At 47.4% G+C, this 17,399-nt stretch overlaps 1 protein-coding gene, 1 long non-coding RNA gene, 3 other non-coding genes and 1 pseudogene across 5 annotated transcripts; 1 reads left to right on the forward strand and 5 right to left on the reverse strand.

The window, feature by feature from the left end:
- Window positions 1-2,669: 2,669 nt before the first annotated feature.
- On the reverse strand, window positions 2,670-2,741 carry trnad-guc (transfer RNA aspartic acid (anticodon GUC)). The gene has a single exon. It is a non-coding gene; the product is annotated as a tRNA-Asp (tRNA).
- Window positions 2,742-3,053: 312 nt separating this feature from the next.
- trnav-cac (transfer RNA valine (anticodon CAC)) lies at window positions 3,054-3,127 on the reverse strand. Its single transcript has one exon. It is a non-coding gene; the product is annotated as a tRNA-Val (tRNA).
- Window positions 3,128-5,216: 2,089 nt separating this feature from the next.
- Window positions 5,217-5,288, reverse strand: trnad-guc (transfer RNA aspartic acid (anticodon GUC)). The gene has a single exon. It is a non-coding gene; the product is annotated as a tRNA-Asp (tRNA).
- A 210-nt stretch (window positions 5,289-5,498) lies between these two features.
- On the reverse strand, window positions 5,499-11,716 carry LOC130520577 (probable carboxypeptidase X1; annotated as a pseudogene).
- Window positions 5,717-10,082, forward strand: LOC130520580 (uncharacterized). The gene is made up of 2 exons (XR_008948930.1): window positions 5,717-5,920; window positions 8,743-10,082. It is a non-coding gene; the product is annotated as an uncharacterized LOC130520580 (long non-coding RNA).
- Window positions 11,717-11,829: 113 nt separating the features above from the next.
- LOC130520578 (WD40 repeat-containing protein SMU1-like) lies at window positions 11,830-15,511 on the reverse strand. Its single transcript, XM_057024269.1, is given in 13 exon segments — window positions 11,830-12,264; window positions 12,431-12,583; window positions 12,660-12,827; window positions 12,930-13,056; window positions 13,185-13,312; window positions 13,490-13,606; window positions 13,686-13,805; window positions 13,890-14,018; window positions 14,098-14,178; window positions 14,180-14,212; window positions 14,524-14,676; window positions 14,821-15,031; window positions 15,400-15,511. Coding segments are annotated over 13 exon segments (1,545 nt in total). The 5' UTR covers window positions 15,426-15,511; the 3' UTR covers window positions 11,830-12,165.
- Between the last annotated feature and the right edge of the window lie 1,888 nt (window positions 15,512-17,399).

Raw genomic sequence — 17,399 nt, forward strand, 5'->3', positions numbered from 1 at the left:
TGTCAGCAGCTCGATGTCTCCCTGTTCTAGCATCGTCACTGTTTGTGTCACGGTCTCTGTCGCCTCGATCAGCTAAATCCGAAGCACCGCCAGGATCATTCAGGATCCAAGACAAATGAGTCTTTCATGTTTCGTCTTTTGTCTTTGTTCAGACTTCAAAGACATTTCAGATGGCCATTGAGCCAGATGAGCCAGTGCTGTGATGGAAGCCACGTGAGCTGTAGGCGGCTCAGAATTGATACGTACTTCTAATAAACACACTCTTCAATCCTGGAATTGCATTTTGAGCTAAACTCACCTCTTATTCACCTCTTGGACCCAGGAACGGGGGGGTCTGGGGTGTCCTACCTTTAAGTTTGAAATGAATGAGTAAATAAATAATGCCTGATTTCAACATGTGATTGAGTGAAATGAGAGCTTGACTGTAGCTTAAGTCTGCTTCTGAGAGGACCAGCCTCTCTGTTTAGGAATTTAGAGACCGTCAGCACGGGAACAAACTCTAGATTTTCCTTTCAAGTTAATTTATTATGTCTATTTTTGATATTTCTTATCTTAGTCCTTATCTTACTATATTATTGTTACAAACACCATGTCAAATTTCTCTTATGTGAAAAATTACTTAGCAATAAAGTCCTTCCTTCCTTCCTTCCTGAAACTTTATCCAAGACATACATTCAGTTCATAGTGGGAGAAGCAAAAAGAGAAACAAACAAAAAATGAAAGCAAACATGAAAGAATGAACAAATCTCGGCTCCATAGTGGGATAGTAAATTCTTTCAGAGAATCGAGGGGGTGATACCACATGATTTAGGGAAAACAACCAACACCAGGGATGTCCCAGCCCATCACCACAGGAAGTGCTGCCCAGGAGAACATCCCACCTGGTCCATGAGGAAGTGCTGGGGCAACGACTCAAAGGAAAACAATGAGTAAAAGAGTATGAGATAAGATCATATCACACTGAGGTGGGTCGTTCTCTCTGAGACACGTAACGTTTAATTACAAACTTAGATTCCAAGCAGTTAAAAGAAAAAGGAAAAAGCCCCCCTCCCGTCCCCATCAAATACACTAACAGGCACACATACGAGCACACACAAACAATAAGCACATGTTTTGCAGGGTGAACTACATCAGTAGGGGGCGCTAATGAACAGGTAAATGTGAGATTCAGTAATATTTTGGACCATTTCATCGTTTGCTGCGCGATTGTGGACCGTATTTTCATCTTGCGCGATGTTGTCGTCGAAGTTCGAGGAAGAAGGGGCCGTCGGCGAAGATTGCACAAAGAGGCAGCCGTTCATATTTTTAACACAAGTGTTTCCGCCGGGTCTCGAACCGGAGACCTTTCGCGTGTTAGGCGACCGTGATAACCACTACACTACGGAAACCGGGTGAGGGACATTCACCGCCAGGTGGGGCAGGAGGCGCGAGGCAGTAGGGTTTTCCCCTCATGCTGTTATAAAAATATAATATAAATAATAAAGGACAAAAATAAAAAAGAAAGAAATTGTATCTTTCATCCTCCACACAGCTTCAGGTCGTATAAGTTTAGGTTTTGTAGTGCTTTTATTTTCTTTCTTTTATCGTGTTGAGCAGCCATTTGTAACGCTGCAGCAGACACTTTAACGCAGCATTGTAATAAATAGAAGTCCTTCCTGTCATGTTATCTGAATGAACTAAAATATTCAGTTTGAACTGAAGTCAACCATGATCGCTCAGGTCAAAGTATCATCATAAGCATCAAAATATTTGGGGCATGGTATTTCTATAAACTTAGACAAAAGGATTGGTTATAAATCTACTCATTTTACTGGTCAGCAGTGAAGAGGGATTTGGTCACATGACAGGAAATCAGGCCACGCCAGGTTAATTGGAAACAGAGGGAAAGTTCTTTCAGCTCACCTGAAGCTGGATCTCCTCCATGTGTGATGTGGTCTCTTGCTCTCAGATATTTACATCTCCTCCAGCTCAGCTTGACATTGAGTCCAGCTCCTATTTCACCTCCCACAGATGGAATAAAATGTTGACAAAGTTGGCGACGAGTTATGACCGTAATACAATAGGAAAAACTAGCTTGACAAGATATGAGTATATTGTAGCATGACAATACATAATAATTTCTGCGCGTTTCAATCTTTCAACAGCCAATCATATGCGCGATTCAATCTTTCAACAGCCAATCATGTGCGCGATTCATTCAATCTTTCAACAGCCAATCATCCGCGCGATTCAATCTTTCAACAGCCAATCATAAACGCGATTCAATCTTTCAACAGCCAATCATATGCGCGTTTCAATCTTTCAACAGCCAATCATATGCGCGATTCAATCTTTCAACAGCCAATCATCCGCGCGATCCAATCTTTCGACGTGTTCCCCGCCTTAAATTAAACTGCGGTCTCAATCACTACAGGATGATAGCGGCCGGAAATATATTGCGTCCGTAGTGGTTTAGCACTACTATTATAAATGAATGGGAAACGGTTTAGGGCCGTTTATCTCGAGCGAGATACCGTCCATTATACTAACGGAGAACACATGTGTAAGAGAGGAGGTAGAAGAAGAATCAAGGAAGAACCTCACAATTGTTAAAAATGAAAAGAACTTTTGGGATATTAAGTTACTCTATAGTGTGTAGTTGCTGAAAATAGGCAAAGGTAAAAAAGAAACTCCCCGTCGGGGAATCGAACCCCGGTCTTTCGCGTGACAGGCGGAGATACTGTCCACTATACTAACGAGGAACGCGTCATGGTTAAAAATCCCCACCCCCTCCTCCACCGACACCGGCTACCGGCAAAACCTTCACCGCGCGTCGTCGAGTCATCCTAACCTAACCTGTAAACACAATATAAACAACCAGGAAAATGACTCACAAATCTCCAGATTGACGCACAATCCGGACTGAACCTCAACTTTAACACGTCTGCTTTCAAACAATCCAAAACAATGTTTTCCAAAGTGATAAAGGTCAGAGCAGCTCCTGGGCCCTCAAGCAGGGTGTCCAGTCACGTGGCCTTAAAGGCGAGAAATGTGGTTTAAAAAAAAACTAATAAAGTTTTCCGCCCGGTTTCGAACCGGGGACCTTTCGCGTGTGAGGCGAACGTGATAACCACTACACTACGGAAACGTGAGGGTCCAATAAACGGTGACGGTCTGACGCTGGCGAAGGAAAAGTCAGCATTGCCTTGTCTTTGGTGATAAAGGGGAGAAAAATCAAATGCTGGTATCTTTGGTCTGTGTCAATTCTCAATCACCCAGGTCATAGTTATCCAAAGTGGTGGGCTAAAGCACTTCCTATCACCCACATACAATGAAGCCATCCAGTCCTTCCAACAACAAACCAAACATTCCCACCGTTCCAGGAGACCTGGAAACTCATCACCACGTGAGCCAGCAGACAAAGGGGAGACACCTCAACTGAAACAAGGTGAACGACCCTACTGACGACTCTCAGGTGACCAACCAGATCATTAGCATGCTCTTTTGGTTTCACTTTCAGCTTCCATCACTGGGAGCTGGAGAACCAGATTTAACAATCCCCTCTTGGGGTGAATGAAGGTGGGTTTGGAGAGAACTCTGCCAGTGACCCACTCAGATCACAGCAGGAGGCTCCTGGTGATTCACAGAGACACAGCAAAGAATCTGAGTTTTGTGTTTAGGTTTATTCACATTCGGGTGAAACAAGAGGCTGAAGGTTGTTTAGTTGCTTCCCTGCTTTCCCCTAAATATGGAGCTCAGTTTTCTCCAGAAACTGTTCTTATTGCTTTTCTTGTCCATCAGCTCCTGCAAAAGAAAAGTGTGTTTTGGATTTTTCTCCTGAACATGTCCGTTAACAAGAACCCACATCTACTAACCTTCAGCTGAAGCACCTCTTCTTGCACGTCCTGGATCTGCAGCTTGGTGGTCTCGTCCAGTTGCCGTCTGGCCTTCTCCTCTCGCCACATCTGCTCCAGCTGCTGTTGGTGCTGGCTCCACTGCTGCGCTCGGACCTCCCACTGGTGACAGAGCTCAGCCATCATGGTCTTCAGGGTCCCCTGTATGCCTGAGAGCTGCTTCATCACGGCCTGCTCGTGGTGGGAGGGCTTCTGGTTGAAGTCAGTCGCCTCATCAGACAGCTTCTCTCTAAAGAAGTCTTCATTTCGTGAGAGCTGCAGCTGGATCTGCTCATCTTTCTTGCTCAGCTCTTCCTTGAACCGTTTGTGTTGCTCCAACAGCTGATTCCTGGAGCTTTCTTCAGCTCTTGAAATCTCCTGCAAACATCTCTGCTCGTGCTCAGAGATGTGCTTTTTAAAGTGCTCCGTCATCTGCATCACCTCCCTCCGGTGAGACTCCTGCAGCTCTTGGAGCTGCTCCTCCTCCACAGCAGCACATTTTCGGGTGGAGTCGTCCAGTTGAGCCTCGGTGGAGCTCAGTTGGTTCCCGCTCTTGGCTGCTGTCAGCAGCTCGATGTCTCCCTGTTCTAGCATCGTCACTTGTGTCACGGTCTCTGTCGCCTCGATCAGCTAAATCCGAAGCACCACCAGGATCATTCAGGATCCAAGACAAATGAGTCTTTCATGTTTCATCTTTTGTCTTTGTTCAGACTTCAAAGACATTTAAGATGGCCATTGAGCCAGATGAGCCAGTGCTGTGATGGAAGCCACGTGAGCTGTAGGCGGCTCAGAATTGATACGTACTTCTAATAAACACACTCTTCAATCCTGGAATTGCATTTTGAGCTAAACTCACCTCTTATTCACCTCTTGGACCCAGGAACGGGGGGGGGGGGGGGGGGGGGGGGGGGGGGGGGGGGGGTCCTACCTTTAAGTTTGAAATGAATGAGTAAATAAACAATGCCTGATTTCAACATGTGATTGAATGAAATGAGAGCTTGACTGTAGCTTAAGTCTGCTTCTGAGAGGACCAGCCTCTCTGTTTAGGAATTTAGAGACCGTCAGCACGGGAACAAACTCTAGATTTTCCTTTCAAGTTAATTTATTATGTCTATTTTTGATATTTCTTATCTTTATCCTTATCTTGCTGTATTATTGTTACAAACACCATGTCAAATTCCTCTTATGTGAAAAAATTAACTACTACTTCCTTCCTTCAACTGTGTTATGTGTAATGTTGTGTAAATGAGGCACGTGAGGGTGTTGTTGGGTAAATTTGTTAGGGATAATGAGATATTCTGTAGTGTGTTGATGTTGTTACCAAGCAACAAAGGTAAAAAGGAACTCCCCGTCGGGGAATCGAACCCCGGTCTTCCGCGTGACAGGCGGAGATACTGTCCACTATACTAACGAGGAACAGGTGCTCTGCTGTACATATACAGGAATCATATATTTACGGCCGCTAATCTGATAAGATTCAAGTTTGATGAATGTGAGGGGTATCTTTCCCTGATTGAACGCATTTGCTAACGAAAAGGCCACCGAGTACGGTATGTCTGAATACGCTGCTCAGGTGATCAAAGGTGTGTTTCCGCCCTTTTTTGAATCCAGAAATTCTTAAACGTGTTTGCCAAGACTCTCAAAGCACCATTACACACAGTTTATTGAAATTATCAGTCATTTTTGTAGGAACGTTCGTGTTCTCTCCGTGTTCAGTCATTATCCAGCCTTCGGTCCGAGGCCTTGGGGGCCACGCGCTGTTTGCGGTTGCGCAATTGTCGCAGCCGGAGCTGCATGTTATGCGCAGTTTCTCGCCCTTCTTTAACACCTGTGTTAGCCTCTGTTTTCGGAGTTTGGTGAGGCGAAAGTCACAGATTGTGGGATGGTGTTCGTACATGACTTGACAAGTGCGGGAAGAAGGCGTGTAGCCATCAGCGGAGGCCGTGACGCGATACTCGCCGGGGTTCAGCAACCGCCAGTAGTCACCAGCAGCAGCTGAGAGCAGAGAGCAAGGACGTCAGTCAGGTTCTTTATTTTCTCCATTCCAGGTAAGACATGCACCGTACCTGATCTAATGTGATGGTCAATGTCCTCTACTACTTCGATGACCGCGCCTGCTATACCGTGGTCTGTGTCCTTGTCACGGACCACTCCCTTAATTCCACGGTGCACCTGAAGAACCAGACACTGAGGTTTGCTGTTGGATGTGAAACTCGTCATTAATAATGCGACATATCCCGTCGGACCGTGGATGAACAGATCAGGACGGTACAATATTCATGCCGATTGTGCTGCCATCCAAAAGATGCAAAGAGACCTGCTCCATGTACACCAGCAGAGACTCCCTGTTGTTCTCCCACTCCACAGGAAGCTCACTGGCATGTGGAAACTTATCGCAGGACAACTCCACTGTCACCTCGAAACAGTTGGTGTGCAGGTAGCTGAAATCATTCATACCTTCAGGAGGAAGACAATAAGGGACATTTACTAGATTTCATGTGTTCACATGAAGGGCTCTAAATTGGGCCGGGTCCCGCCTCCGTTCTGATAAGAAGAAGATTCTTACTTCCTGGTACATTGTGCCAGTCGGCTCCGTTGATGATGTTGTTGTATTTGAGAAAGTCATTGTTGTGGCAAGGCCGCCGGTTTGGGTTGGACATCGCCTGGTTAAGGTGAGACGTGCACAATCGTTAAAGTAGCCTTTTATTGGGGATGAAGTCTGTTAACGATGCTCATTCAGTGCACATGCTGTGCTCAAAGGATGCTTCCTTTAGCTAACCGTGTGTTAAACATCATAACGTGATAACCCTAACCCTAACCCATAGTTGATTAGACCTCGACACACTTTCAGAGTTTCGGGAAAAGGGAAGTGACCTGATTGGTGCTGGCGTATGCTGCGGCCAACCAGCGGAAGAAGCTTTCGTCAGGGGTGGGCGTGTGCTCGCGAGGCGCCCAGTCGCGCGTCATGTCGTACGGGTAGGTGACCACCAGCTCTCCTCCGTGGAGGTTGGCACTGAGAACGAATGGGATGTTTTGCATCCACCTGATGACAGCGCGGTCTCCGAGGCGACCTACATTTGGAGATGTGGACTTGGAATGATCGGAGCAACAGGATGTAGAGGAGGAGATGAAAACCAGTCTGAACAGTGGTCTTACAAAAGCTTCCTCAGATGTGTACATCTCAGGGATGGGGAAGTAGTGGTTGATAAGTTTGGACCGGTCTGTCTCCAGCTCAATGGCCGTCCACATCACCGAGTTGAGGTCGGCGAAATTATGATTCAAGTCGATTCCTTCGTAGGTGTAACGGCCCAGAGCCCAACCTGCCAGCTCTGATCCCTGCAGGTGGAAGAAAGCGGGTCATGGTTTGCTGCTCTGCTTTTGTCAGGTTAAAAGTTCTGCCACACCTTTTTAAAGGCCATCTCGTGTCCGTCTGGGTTTAAAGACGGCAGGAGGTGGATGCGTGTTTCTTTGATGAGGTGGGTGATGCGCTGGTCTCCACGTTTGTACTCCTGGCACAGGTACTGCATCAGGTTGAGCAGCAGCTCTCGGCCCAGCACCTCGTTTCCGTGCATCCCCGCGACATATCGGAACTCTGGTTCGCCTGCAGGGGGCGCCAACGCACAGTTGGAGAATTAATGAGGGAAAGCGTGGAATCGTTTTAAATAAAAGTTTGGGATAAAGCAGATCCGTCGTAAAAGTCCTAAACGAGACAAAATCTAATCCAAGCAGTGCAACATTAAACTACTAAATGAATTCAGGTATATTTATGCAGACTTAGATTGCATTGTTGAGGTCAGCCTCCTTGAGCCCGTCAGTGGCCCCACTTCCTGTTTGGTCTGCATACACTCCTCAGACGCCTCTGAAATCTCACACCTCCTCTTCACTAATGTTTATGATGAAGAGTTTAACCTCTGACATGAACTCTAGTGTCACCTTTTAGTTTTAGTCCTTCTGCCTTGGTCCTGCACAAAATTTGAATCTTTAAATTTGTCTCGATATGACATGTTGAAATGTTTTATATTGACATTTGATTTTATATACATAAATAATATAATATACAGCCGAATGCATGTTTTCCTCTTTGTTTCAGCAGATGCTAAATGCATGACGTTTGATGCAAAAGTTGCCTTTTGTATCACACTTGTTGAGCAATTGAAAAGATTGTTCAGGATAAAAACAACTAAAGATTTGAGCAAGTTGAAGACGGACGGAAAACCCCGCGACCCCCCGGTGGGTCTCACCTAGTTCGTGTTTTCCAGGGTTGTCAGAGATCTCCATGACGTAGAGTTTTTAACCCTTGTAACTCTTGCCGATGCTGTAGATCCGAGTGACGTCAGGACAAGCCTGGTTTACTGACCTCATCAGCTGGGAAAAACAAAACATTTCAAGAGTTTATGTGCTGTAAATCTAGAAATCATTGGCACAGACCTCTAGTGTGGCACCAAATAACCCCTGAATGATGCTCACAATCATCCCATCTCAGATTTAGTCAAGATATTTTCTTTTTCACGCATTTACATCTGTTTTTGAAAGGTTTTGTCTGAAACTACTGATGGTGTCTCGCTCCTGTTAAAGGGTTCCAAAGCTGTGGCCCTCAGGGACGGGTCTGGCCCCCCGTCTTAGCGCTAAAGCTCGAGCCAAAATCATCTTCGCACCTTCCGCATCTCCTTGTAGTTGTGATGTCTAAAGTCCAGTTTATCCTTGGATCCCGGTGGTTCTGTTTGCCATGGATAGAGGTTGTTTGGGTCTGCGAACGGTGTAATAAATGAATAAAAGCATTTAATGAGCGTGAGCAGCCTGCAGCTAATAATTATAATGCTAATAATACTGTATCTATATTTCATCTGTGCTGTGCTTTCCTACCTGGCAGCGTGCAGCCTAATACCTCGGCTCTCAGGCAGATGTCACCCTCCGTCCCATTCTGGTACCAGGTCTGCGGGTTGATCCTGATGTACCGGGCCACGGTGGAGTTGAACAGGGAGAGAACGGGCGTCTCTGGATCCTGGTTCCCTTCAAAGATCTGCAGCCCACAGAGAGGATGGAGGAATTAGGACAACGGCAGAGACTCGGGATCACGTCCATGAGTTGGCGAGCAGGACACCAGAGGTTGAAGAGCATCACTCACTGCCTCTTCTGTCCCGTTCATGCACGGCTTCCAGACCAAAGAGTCGTTGCTGAGCTGCACCTTGTAGCTGTGGACCACGTCCCAACTGCCGGGACAAGCAACACAATGATCGTCAGGACCTTCAGGCAGATGTGCACATCTGGACATTCTCGAGATGATGAACAGCGTAACAGGAAAGTGCAGTTGCGCTTTGATGTCCACCACCTGTGGAGGGCAACGCGGGTGGAAGACAAGAACTACCTTTGATGGGACGTCTCTATGGCAACAGTATTGATGCTGACCTCCAAATGGAGCTGCGACCCTGCAGGATGACCCCAGTGAAGCCAGTCGCCGCAGGGCGTCGATCTCCAGCCACTGCTGCTTGTCCCTGTGGTGAGCGCACCAGGCCCCGTCGTAGATATCGCCGTCCTCCACCCCGGACTGCAACAACAGCACGAGGCTCTTCTGTCTGTGGCGATCACACCTGCGGCGCGTGAACAACCTGCGCCCATACCTGGATGTTGAGTCTGCCGCGGTGAGGGCCCAGACCTCGCCGCTTGTAGGACGACGCTCTCAGCTGGGTGTCTTTAACCCGTAAGGACTCCAGACCCAGAGGAGGACATTCTAAAACGGTCGTTTTAGTTTGATAAAACAGAGAAGGATTTATAATCAGACTTGAAAAAAAAAAAAAGGTTTGAGTGTTGCACCATCACTCGAGCGATTTCTTCTTATATTGAAGAAGAGCCGAAATAAACCTGTAGGAGGTCCCTCTTCCCACCTTCAGACCTCAGACCATATTGTGACCCAACCATCCCCCAACCCCCATCTGGGCCTGGTGGTCCTGCAGGGTCTCTGCAGAGCTGAAGCGAGACGGAGGCATTTCTGACAACCACCAGAGACACCATGAACACACTCGGTGGTCCTGGAGGATTCGGCATGTTTGATCAGCCCCTGCTCAGGTTTCCCTCCCTCCTTCCTGTGGCCCCCCTCCTCCTAAAGGAAGGTCAAGATGGGGCCCTCGAGAAGCATCAAAGCACCTTTGTTGGATGTTTTTTGTATTTCCCACAATGACTGTAAAAATCAAATAAATTGAATAATGAAAGAGAGCTATTGAACAGAACTACAGAAGTGGAGCTGGTTCGTTGGGCCTGGAGTGAATCTAATGAGCCGTGACCACACGGCCGACTGGGTTTATTCCTCACCGTGTCCTGACCCAACACCCGCTGATGAGCGACGCAGCATTTACAACAATGGGAACAGAATTATTAGACAGACACGTGAACAAGAGCTGCATTTGTAAAATAGTGCACGTAGTTGTGATATTTCCCATGTTTCTGGGCTCAGAGCGTCCGGCGGGTCCTTCATATTTGACTATATGGGACATATGTGGTATTTTGGTACGTTAACTCTGTTGACACTGTGAACTTTGGAAGCGTTTCAGACTATTTGCAGCTCTCGTGAGGCTCTTGTGAGGCTCTCGTGAGGCTCTTGTGAGGCCGGCTCATCACGTACGTGTGTCCACAGATTGGCTCGCTGTCTGTTGGACTGGAGGCTTCTTCTTCGGTAATGTCGTTTTCCCACCGACGCGTTTCTTCTGGATGGTTTTTGTCCTCTTTGTGACGCTCCTGGTGAAGCTCTGCTCTACACACATTAGCGACACCACACGCAGGAATCCAAGTCAGAACTTTTTTACCTTTTCAGGATATTTTAATAATACTGTTAACTGTGAGGTCTTTTTCTGGGATAGCAAAATATTGGTAGCATTAAAAGAGACATTTTAGAATCATTAACCAAATAGAACCAATATTTTTTTTTAAAACAATGAACTGTATCAATGTTCTGCCAGAATAAACGGATATAAGGCTTTATTATTATTATTGTGGAACATTAACGTTGGCATGAGGCGATACACCAACAGAGTCCATCATTGAGATGCAGCACAAACCATCTTTCAGTCTGGAGACGGGACACGTCGCCAAGTTCTTTACATCTGTGGGGCAGCAGCTGCACAGCTTCTGAGCGCAGACTGAATGAATATTTGCTGTGTGTGTGTGTTTTATTTAGAGGAAAACACACGAAGCCCAGAGAACATCCTCCACTAACTCAGCACACATTTGTAAAGACACTGTAAATGAATGTGTAGAATAAAGAAGTCTAATTCAAAGAAACCTGCGCTGCTGATTTTCCTGCTCACTTACCACTCAGGTGTCGGGGAATTGTGGGGCTTTTTCCAGGTTTTCCGGCTGTGCGATCATGATCAGCCGAGGTGGGAGCCTCAGTCCCAGCAGAGGAAAGACTCCCAGTCGTGCTAAAAGCTGCACGTGCAGCAGGAACGTCCCCATCGGACCTGGTAGAAACCAGAGTGAAGTATCCACAGAGCAGAAAGACGGGCAGGAGGTGCAGAGCTCCAGCCATGGCGACCCCCCCCTGCAGAAAGCTCCAACACTGAACACTCAGCCCCCGACAGCGCCGGCACTGTCAAAACAACCTCCCCTCAGATTTTAACATTAAAGGTTATGGTTACGGAGGAGGGTGTTGTCACTTCAATAGTTGCATTAAAGCAGCCTGCGTGTTTTTTCTGCTTTAAATCACATCATTTATTGCTACGTTAACACGGCTGAAGCTCTTCTACACGGTTCTGTTCAGGACTGGGGCCACACATGCAGCCAAAAGGCAAACGGATGCTTTTATTTTGAAAGGTTCCAGGACCCGCCAATGTTTGTTTGGTTGAGGCGACGTTCCTCGGCTCGCTTCCCTCTGCTGGAGCAACAACCACGAGGGGTTGAGTTGGTTCACCACTGACCCCAGTCACCTCAGGCACGGCTGCACATTCAATCACCTGCTCCTCTCAAGTCTGGCAATCTTTTTATTCAAATAAACTCGCTGGGTTTTCTGAGGTGAAAGGATGCAAATCGAAACATGACATTTAACCAGGTCTTGTTAAAAATGAAATCAAAAAAAGATCTATTTACAAAAACAAAGAGGAAAGACACAGCTCATGTCTCCACTCATTCTCAACATCTGGCAGCGCATCGCGACTCTGACGACGCTGAACAACAAAGTTGCACGACTCTTCTGCCTCCAAAGGAAAACGACATTTTCCCGCTGGTGTGAAACAAACAGAAGCCATCAGAGTCTAAAGGCAGGAGAGCAGCCGCTGTGTGAAAATGTCCCAGGGTTTTGAACATCTCAAGGCTTCCACAGCTTCAGCAGACCATCCTCGCTGTAGGTGCTGATGAGGTTCTGGTGGGGGTGGTGAGCGATGCCGATCACGTCCTTCTCGTGCACCTGCAAGGAGGAAAGCGAGATCTAGACTTCAGAGGAATGCTGATGCGTTCGCAAGACGCCCCCTGGTGGCCAAAAGCATCGCTGCACAAACACATTTGGTCTCAAAATGAAGGTTCTGCCATGAAGACCAGTGTTACACCCCTGGGTTCCCCTGGTAACCACGCACCGTGAGCGTTCTCTCCAGCTTGCCGGTGACTGTGCTGAAGCAGTAGAGCACAAAGTCTTCTCCCACGCAGTAGATCCACTCGCCACGGGGGGACAGCGTGCAACACACGAAGTCGCCACCTTCTCTTTTACCGGAGCTGAAGCTCCTCACGATCTGCACAGAGAGGGAGAACACACTGACGTGCAGGCCGCCGGCCAACAACGTTCCGGGACGCGGGCTGCGGACTGACCTGGCCCTGCATGTTCATGATGACCACCGTGTTGGAGCGGTTGCACACCACAAAGTGTTCGGGGTTCTTGGGCAGCAGGAGGATGTTGTTGACCGTGATGTCGGTGCCAGCCGACGTGCCCAGAGGTTTGAAAGTGTTGGTGCACTCGGTGGTCTTCATGTTCCAAACCTGGTACCAGAACACACGCGTCAGGCTCGGCACGCGCGCGCATCATCGGGTTTGACGGGGAAACGTGGCGAGAAGAGGAAGCGCCGAAGCCGAACGCCTTACCTTGACGGTCCCGTCCGATGAAGCGCTGATGACGTGGTGACCGTCGGGGGTGAAGGTGGCCTCGTTCACAAACGACGAGTGGCCACGGAACTCCTTCAGAGTCTTTCCCGACTTCAACCCGTGAATTCTGCCTCGGAAAACAGTTGGAGCAACACGCGTCAAATCAGGAAGTAATAAATGTGACGGAAAAAGGTCATTTTTATTAAACTGTTGGAGCCGTTTTCTACAGGACTGAATGAAGGAGGAGGAGGTCACCTGATTGTCTGGTCGAAGGAGGTGCTGAGGAGCTGACTGCTGTCTTTACAGAAGCTGACGCACGTCACTCCTTTGCTGTGGGCACGTTCAAACCTCCTCAGACACTGACCACTCTGGATCTTCCACACCTGAACACACAGCAGCCTTTTCGTTAATGCCGAGCAACAGAATGAGGCACCATTTAGCGTCACCTAGAATTTCAGCGTTGCGTTTTAATGCGAGCGTTTCATTCTTATAAATCCAGAAACGACGACATTTTTCAGCCCACGTTAGCTGAAGTGAGCCCGAGAACATCGACGGCTGACCTTGATCTTCCCATCCTGGGCTCCGGTGGCCAACATCTCCGTGTCCCGGCTGAAGCACATGCACAGCACGGCGTCGTCCATCATCATGAAGTTGTCCTGAGCCTGATACTTCAGATCCTGGGAACAAACGGAGCGCGGCGACGTTTTGGATCACTCGGGTTCCTGGAACGTCACACCTCCTGATCTGCGTCTTTACCTTTCTGATTTTCCCAGTGGTGAAGTTCCACACCTCGATGAAGCCGTCGACAGAACCGGTGACCAGATACTGACCATCGGGGGAGAATCGGGAACACTCCACATGAGACTTCTGTCCAAACTGTTCAGGAGAGGCAGAGACAGAACCGTCAGAAGATCCAGATCACTGTGTGGAGCAGTGAGGCAGTCCATTGGACACAAGAACCTTGATTTGTCTGCTGAGCTGGGTGGGGAAACGCTCCTCCTCCACGTCTTTGACGGCAGCTTTGCCCCTGAACAAGTCGATGGTGGTTCCTGGTGGGAGGAGACCCTGATGCTGCTGCCACTTCAGAGACTGAAGGACAAGACAGTGAGACGAGGACAGCCACGGTCATGCAACACGAGCCCCGCGTCCACTCGTCTCCATCACCTACCTGACCCAACAGGGCCATCAGACGAGAGGGTGGCACCACGCTGACCTCCCCCGCCAGGGCCTGAGCGATGGCGGCGCGACGTCTCTTTACTGCTACTGCTGCCATCGGGGTACGCCTGCGGGGACGTTTACGGCTCTTTAGACAGCTCAAGTTCCTTGACTAGAGCAAAACGACCCAAAACCGAGTACGGAGATTCGGAAACGCAGCGACTGTATCGTCGCTGAGGTCCAACCTTGAGCTGAGGAGGCGACCTTCATCATTCTATTACTAGAAAACTCAATTAAACTTTCAACATTTGACTATTGTTAGATGCAGAACCGCTACTAAGCTGATATAGTTATCAGAAGGATTTTAGGTGTAGAAAATGATGGTCACATTTAATATAAACTACCGCCGCCAGCTGGCCCGAGACGGACTGGTCCTCACCTCTCGCGGGTCAAAGTAAGAACGGGCCAGTAGGTTCTCCAGATGGATGTATCTCTCTGGCTGGGTCTGTTTCAGCATGATCATGGGGTCAGTCTGTCTGAGGAGGGAACGGGCCGCACCCAACTCTCTTAGCTCGATCAGCTCCAGAACCACCTGCTCAGAAGAACAAGCAAAGAAATGAAATTCACAAGTTTTGGACCATCCTGAATCCTGCACGTCAAAGCAAACCAAAGGACGACGCTAATCTTTCCTCACTCATGTTTCTTGAGGGATTTGCTCCATGCACGCACATCTCACCTGCTCATAAAGGTCTATCAGGGTTTTATCTGGCAGCTTGAGGGACTGGATAGCTTGCAGGACTGTGTCCCAGTGGCCGCTGTTAATGTCCGCAACGAAGCTCTCTATACTGTCCACAGTATTCAGAGAAACGGTGGTCTCCTCCTGCAGGGTGGCCAGAGTCCTTTGCAGATTGTTCTCCTTCAAATACTGCATGATCAGACGTATCACGCTGTGGAAAATGAATACAGACGCTTCAGGACAGTTCGGCTGCAGCTTCGCTGTTTGCAGCTTCAACGCATACTGGCGCTAATGCTAACGCTAGCGTCTAACTTCAGACTTCACGGTAACAACACAGTAACTCAGCATCGGGATGATACCAGCGCGATTAAGTAGTCTTAACCAATGCTTATGTACACGTGTACATAAGAAAATAAACGGTCTCTCACTTTGCTAACTAACTCTTAGCTTAGCATGCTAACGCTACTGAATGGCAGGCGACAAAGGCCTAGTCGACAGAAAAGACAAATATGTGATTATTGGGACCAATATATTACAAAAACAGAAGCCTTTAATTTTTCTATAATTTGGGATACTTACTCCGCGGATTCCACTTCCAAAGACATGACTATTTATCTCAAAACAGAAGCTAAGACGGTCTTCTATGTTTTATCATGCGGCAGTAACCGTGACGCAAACACGGAAGTAGTGGGAGGAGTTTGGGATTTTCAAAATAAAACACCACCGTTATTTTATATTATTTCTTGTTTATTTACTGGAGTGAAAATCAAGAAAAAAGATGTGGACGACAACCTCATGTGACACGTTTTAAATGTCTTCATTTTCGACTACATCAATGTATCTAAACGCATTTTGTGTCCGGGGCTCTCCTCTATTATTATTATTGAATGTGTTTATTGTGGGAATAAAAAGGTATTTAATGATCTCAACAGAATCATTGTATTTCCTGCAGCGTTTAAGTTTTTTAAGACGCTTTTCCGCCACAGACATGGGCCAGATTTTTTGCTGGAAGTCAATTAGGCAAGCTCATTTCAACTCTGTATCCATAACAATGACAAGGAGGTATTTTTATCTAATACACTCACTCGAGATTAATGATCAAGTCTTTATCGGTGTGCAAATATCTCCCATCACGGCAATGTTATAAAAATGACGCATAGGGGGCGCTAGATGCTCATTTATGGGTGAGAGGCCCCAACGACTCCCACGTCTGGGCCACTGAAGGTCTTTCAAGGTTATGATAATGATATTCAATGAAGGATCACTCCAGTCTCTTTCCAATTGTTTCTGGCAGTCATTACATAATTTCACTGGAAAGAAAAAAATGGGCGATAGGAACCCAGCAGGTTGGTTTATTTGGAGAGATAGATTGGGATTCAAAGAGAATTGTAGCAGATGGGGAGGGGCGAGTGCTGCTTTCACATTGGAAATCTATTAACACGAGAGCAGCAGAACATCGTCGGTATATTGCACCGTTCAAGTGGTGTGACAGCTCAGTGGGGAGACGCGTTTCCAGTAACGAAGACGTCTCACCACAAGCATGACAGCAGCACAAAATGCAATCAATTCGCCCAAAATTTCAAATTCATATCAGCCACCAGCTCCAGGAGGCAACGAGTTATCTCTATCATAATTAGCTCGCAAAGAATTCCCGATGTTGTCGGAGAGAAAAGTGCCATTCTGAGAAGAACAGCAACTATTATCCCAGCTGTGATTCCCAGCAAACATTAAAATCACTGTGTTACTGGTTTACACTCGTGAAAAAATGACCATTCATTTGCAAAAAATGCTTTTAAAATACAGTGTTTAACTGCAATCCACTCCAACTGGATCCTGTTTTGCAAAGCCCTCCAATCATTTCTGTTCTGGTCGCTTGTGTTCTCATGGAAACCTTCAATGCTAAAGTAAAGTCAACAGACCGATGCTCACAGCTCCGACGATGGCAAGAAAACAGAGCTGAGGAGCATCCAAAACCCGTCTGAGCCCGGAGAAAAGGCTCAGATGATCCCGTTCTAATATTCCCATGAATTAAAAGCAGGTTCTCAGTGTCAGAGTTTGAACAGAGGAAGTTGACCAGGGTGACGCTGCAGTTCTGGGGGAGATGGGAGGTCACGTCAGGTCCTCCCTGACACGTTTAACCCTCCTAACGGTTCCTCTCCGTGACGCGCGCTGGCGGGTTAGAAGGTTGAGACCCACTTTAGCTCCTGTCTGCTGCTGTCAGACGCTCAACTCTTCATATCCTGCAAATATAAAATAATGTTTCTGCTCTGATCAGCTTTTCCTCAGCACAATCAAAGCAGCGAAGACGGAGCCCGATTGTCTGTGTTTGGTTTCGCCCTTGAGAGCCTCCCATCACGACGCTCATCAGGGGTTCGACCCTCCAGCCTCAAGTGCTGGTGCACTTAGAGCTGCTCTTTCTTTACTGGTTTTTAATAACGGCGACGTTATTGTTGAACCAGATCAAATTTATGGTTAAATCTGCATCACTGATCGTGTTCTCACACATTTAAACGTACTGATTTCACCTCAACATAAACGATCAATACTGACTAAAAGCAGAGGGATAAAAGATAGTCTTA

The sequence above is a fragment of the Takifugu flavidus genome, unplaced genomic scaffold (genome assembly GCF_003711565.1).
Source record: "Takifugu flavidus isolate HTHZ2018 unplaced genomic scaffold, ASM371156v2 ctg431, whole genome shotgun sequence".
NCBI classification, from domain to species: Eukaryota; Metazoa; Chordata; class Actinopteri; order Tetraodontiformes; family Tetraodontidae; genus Takifugu; species Takifugu flavidus.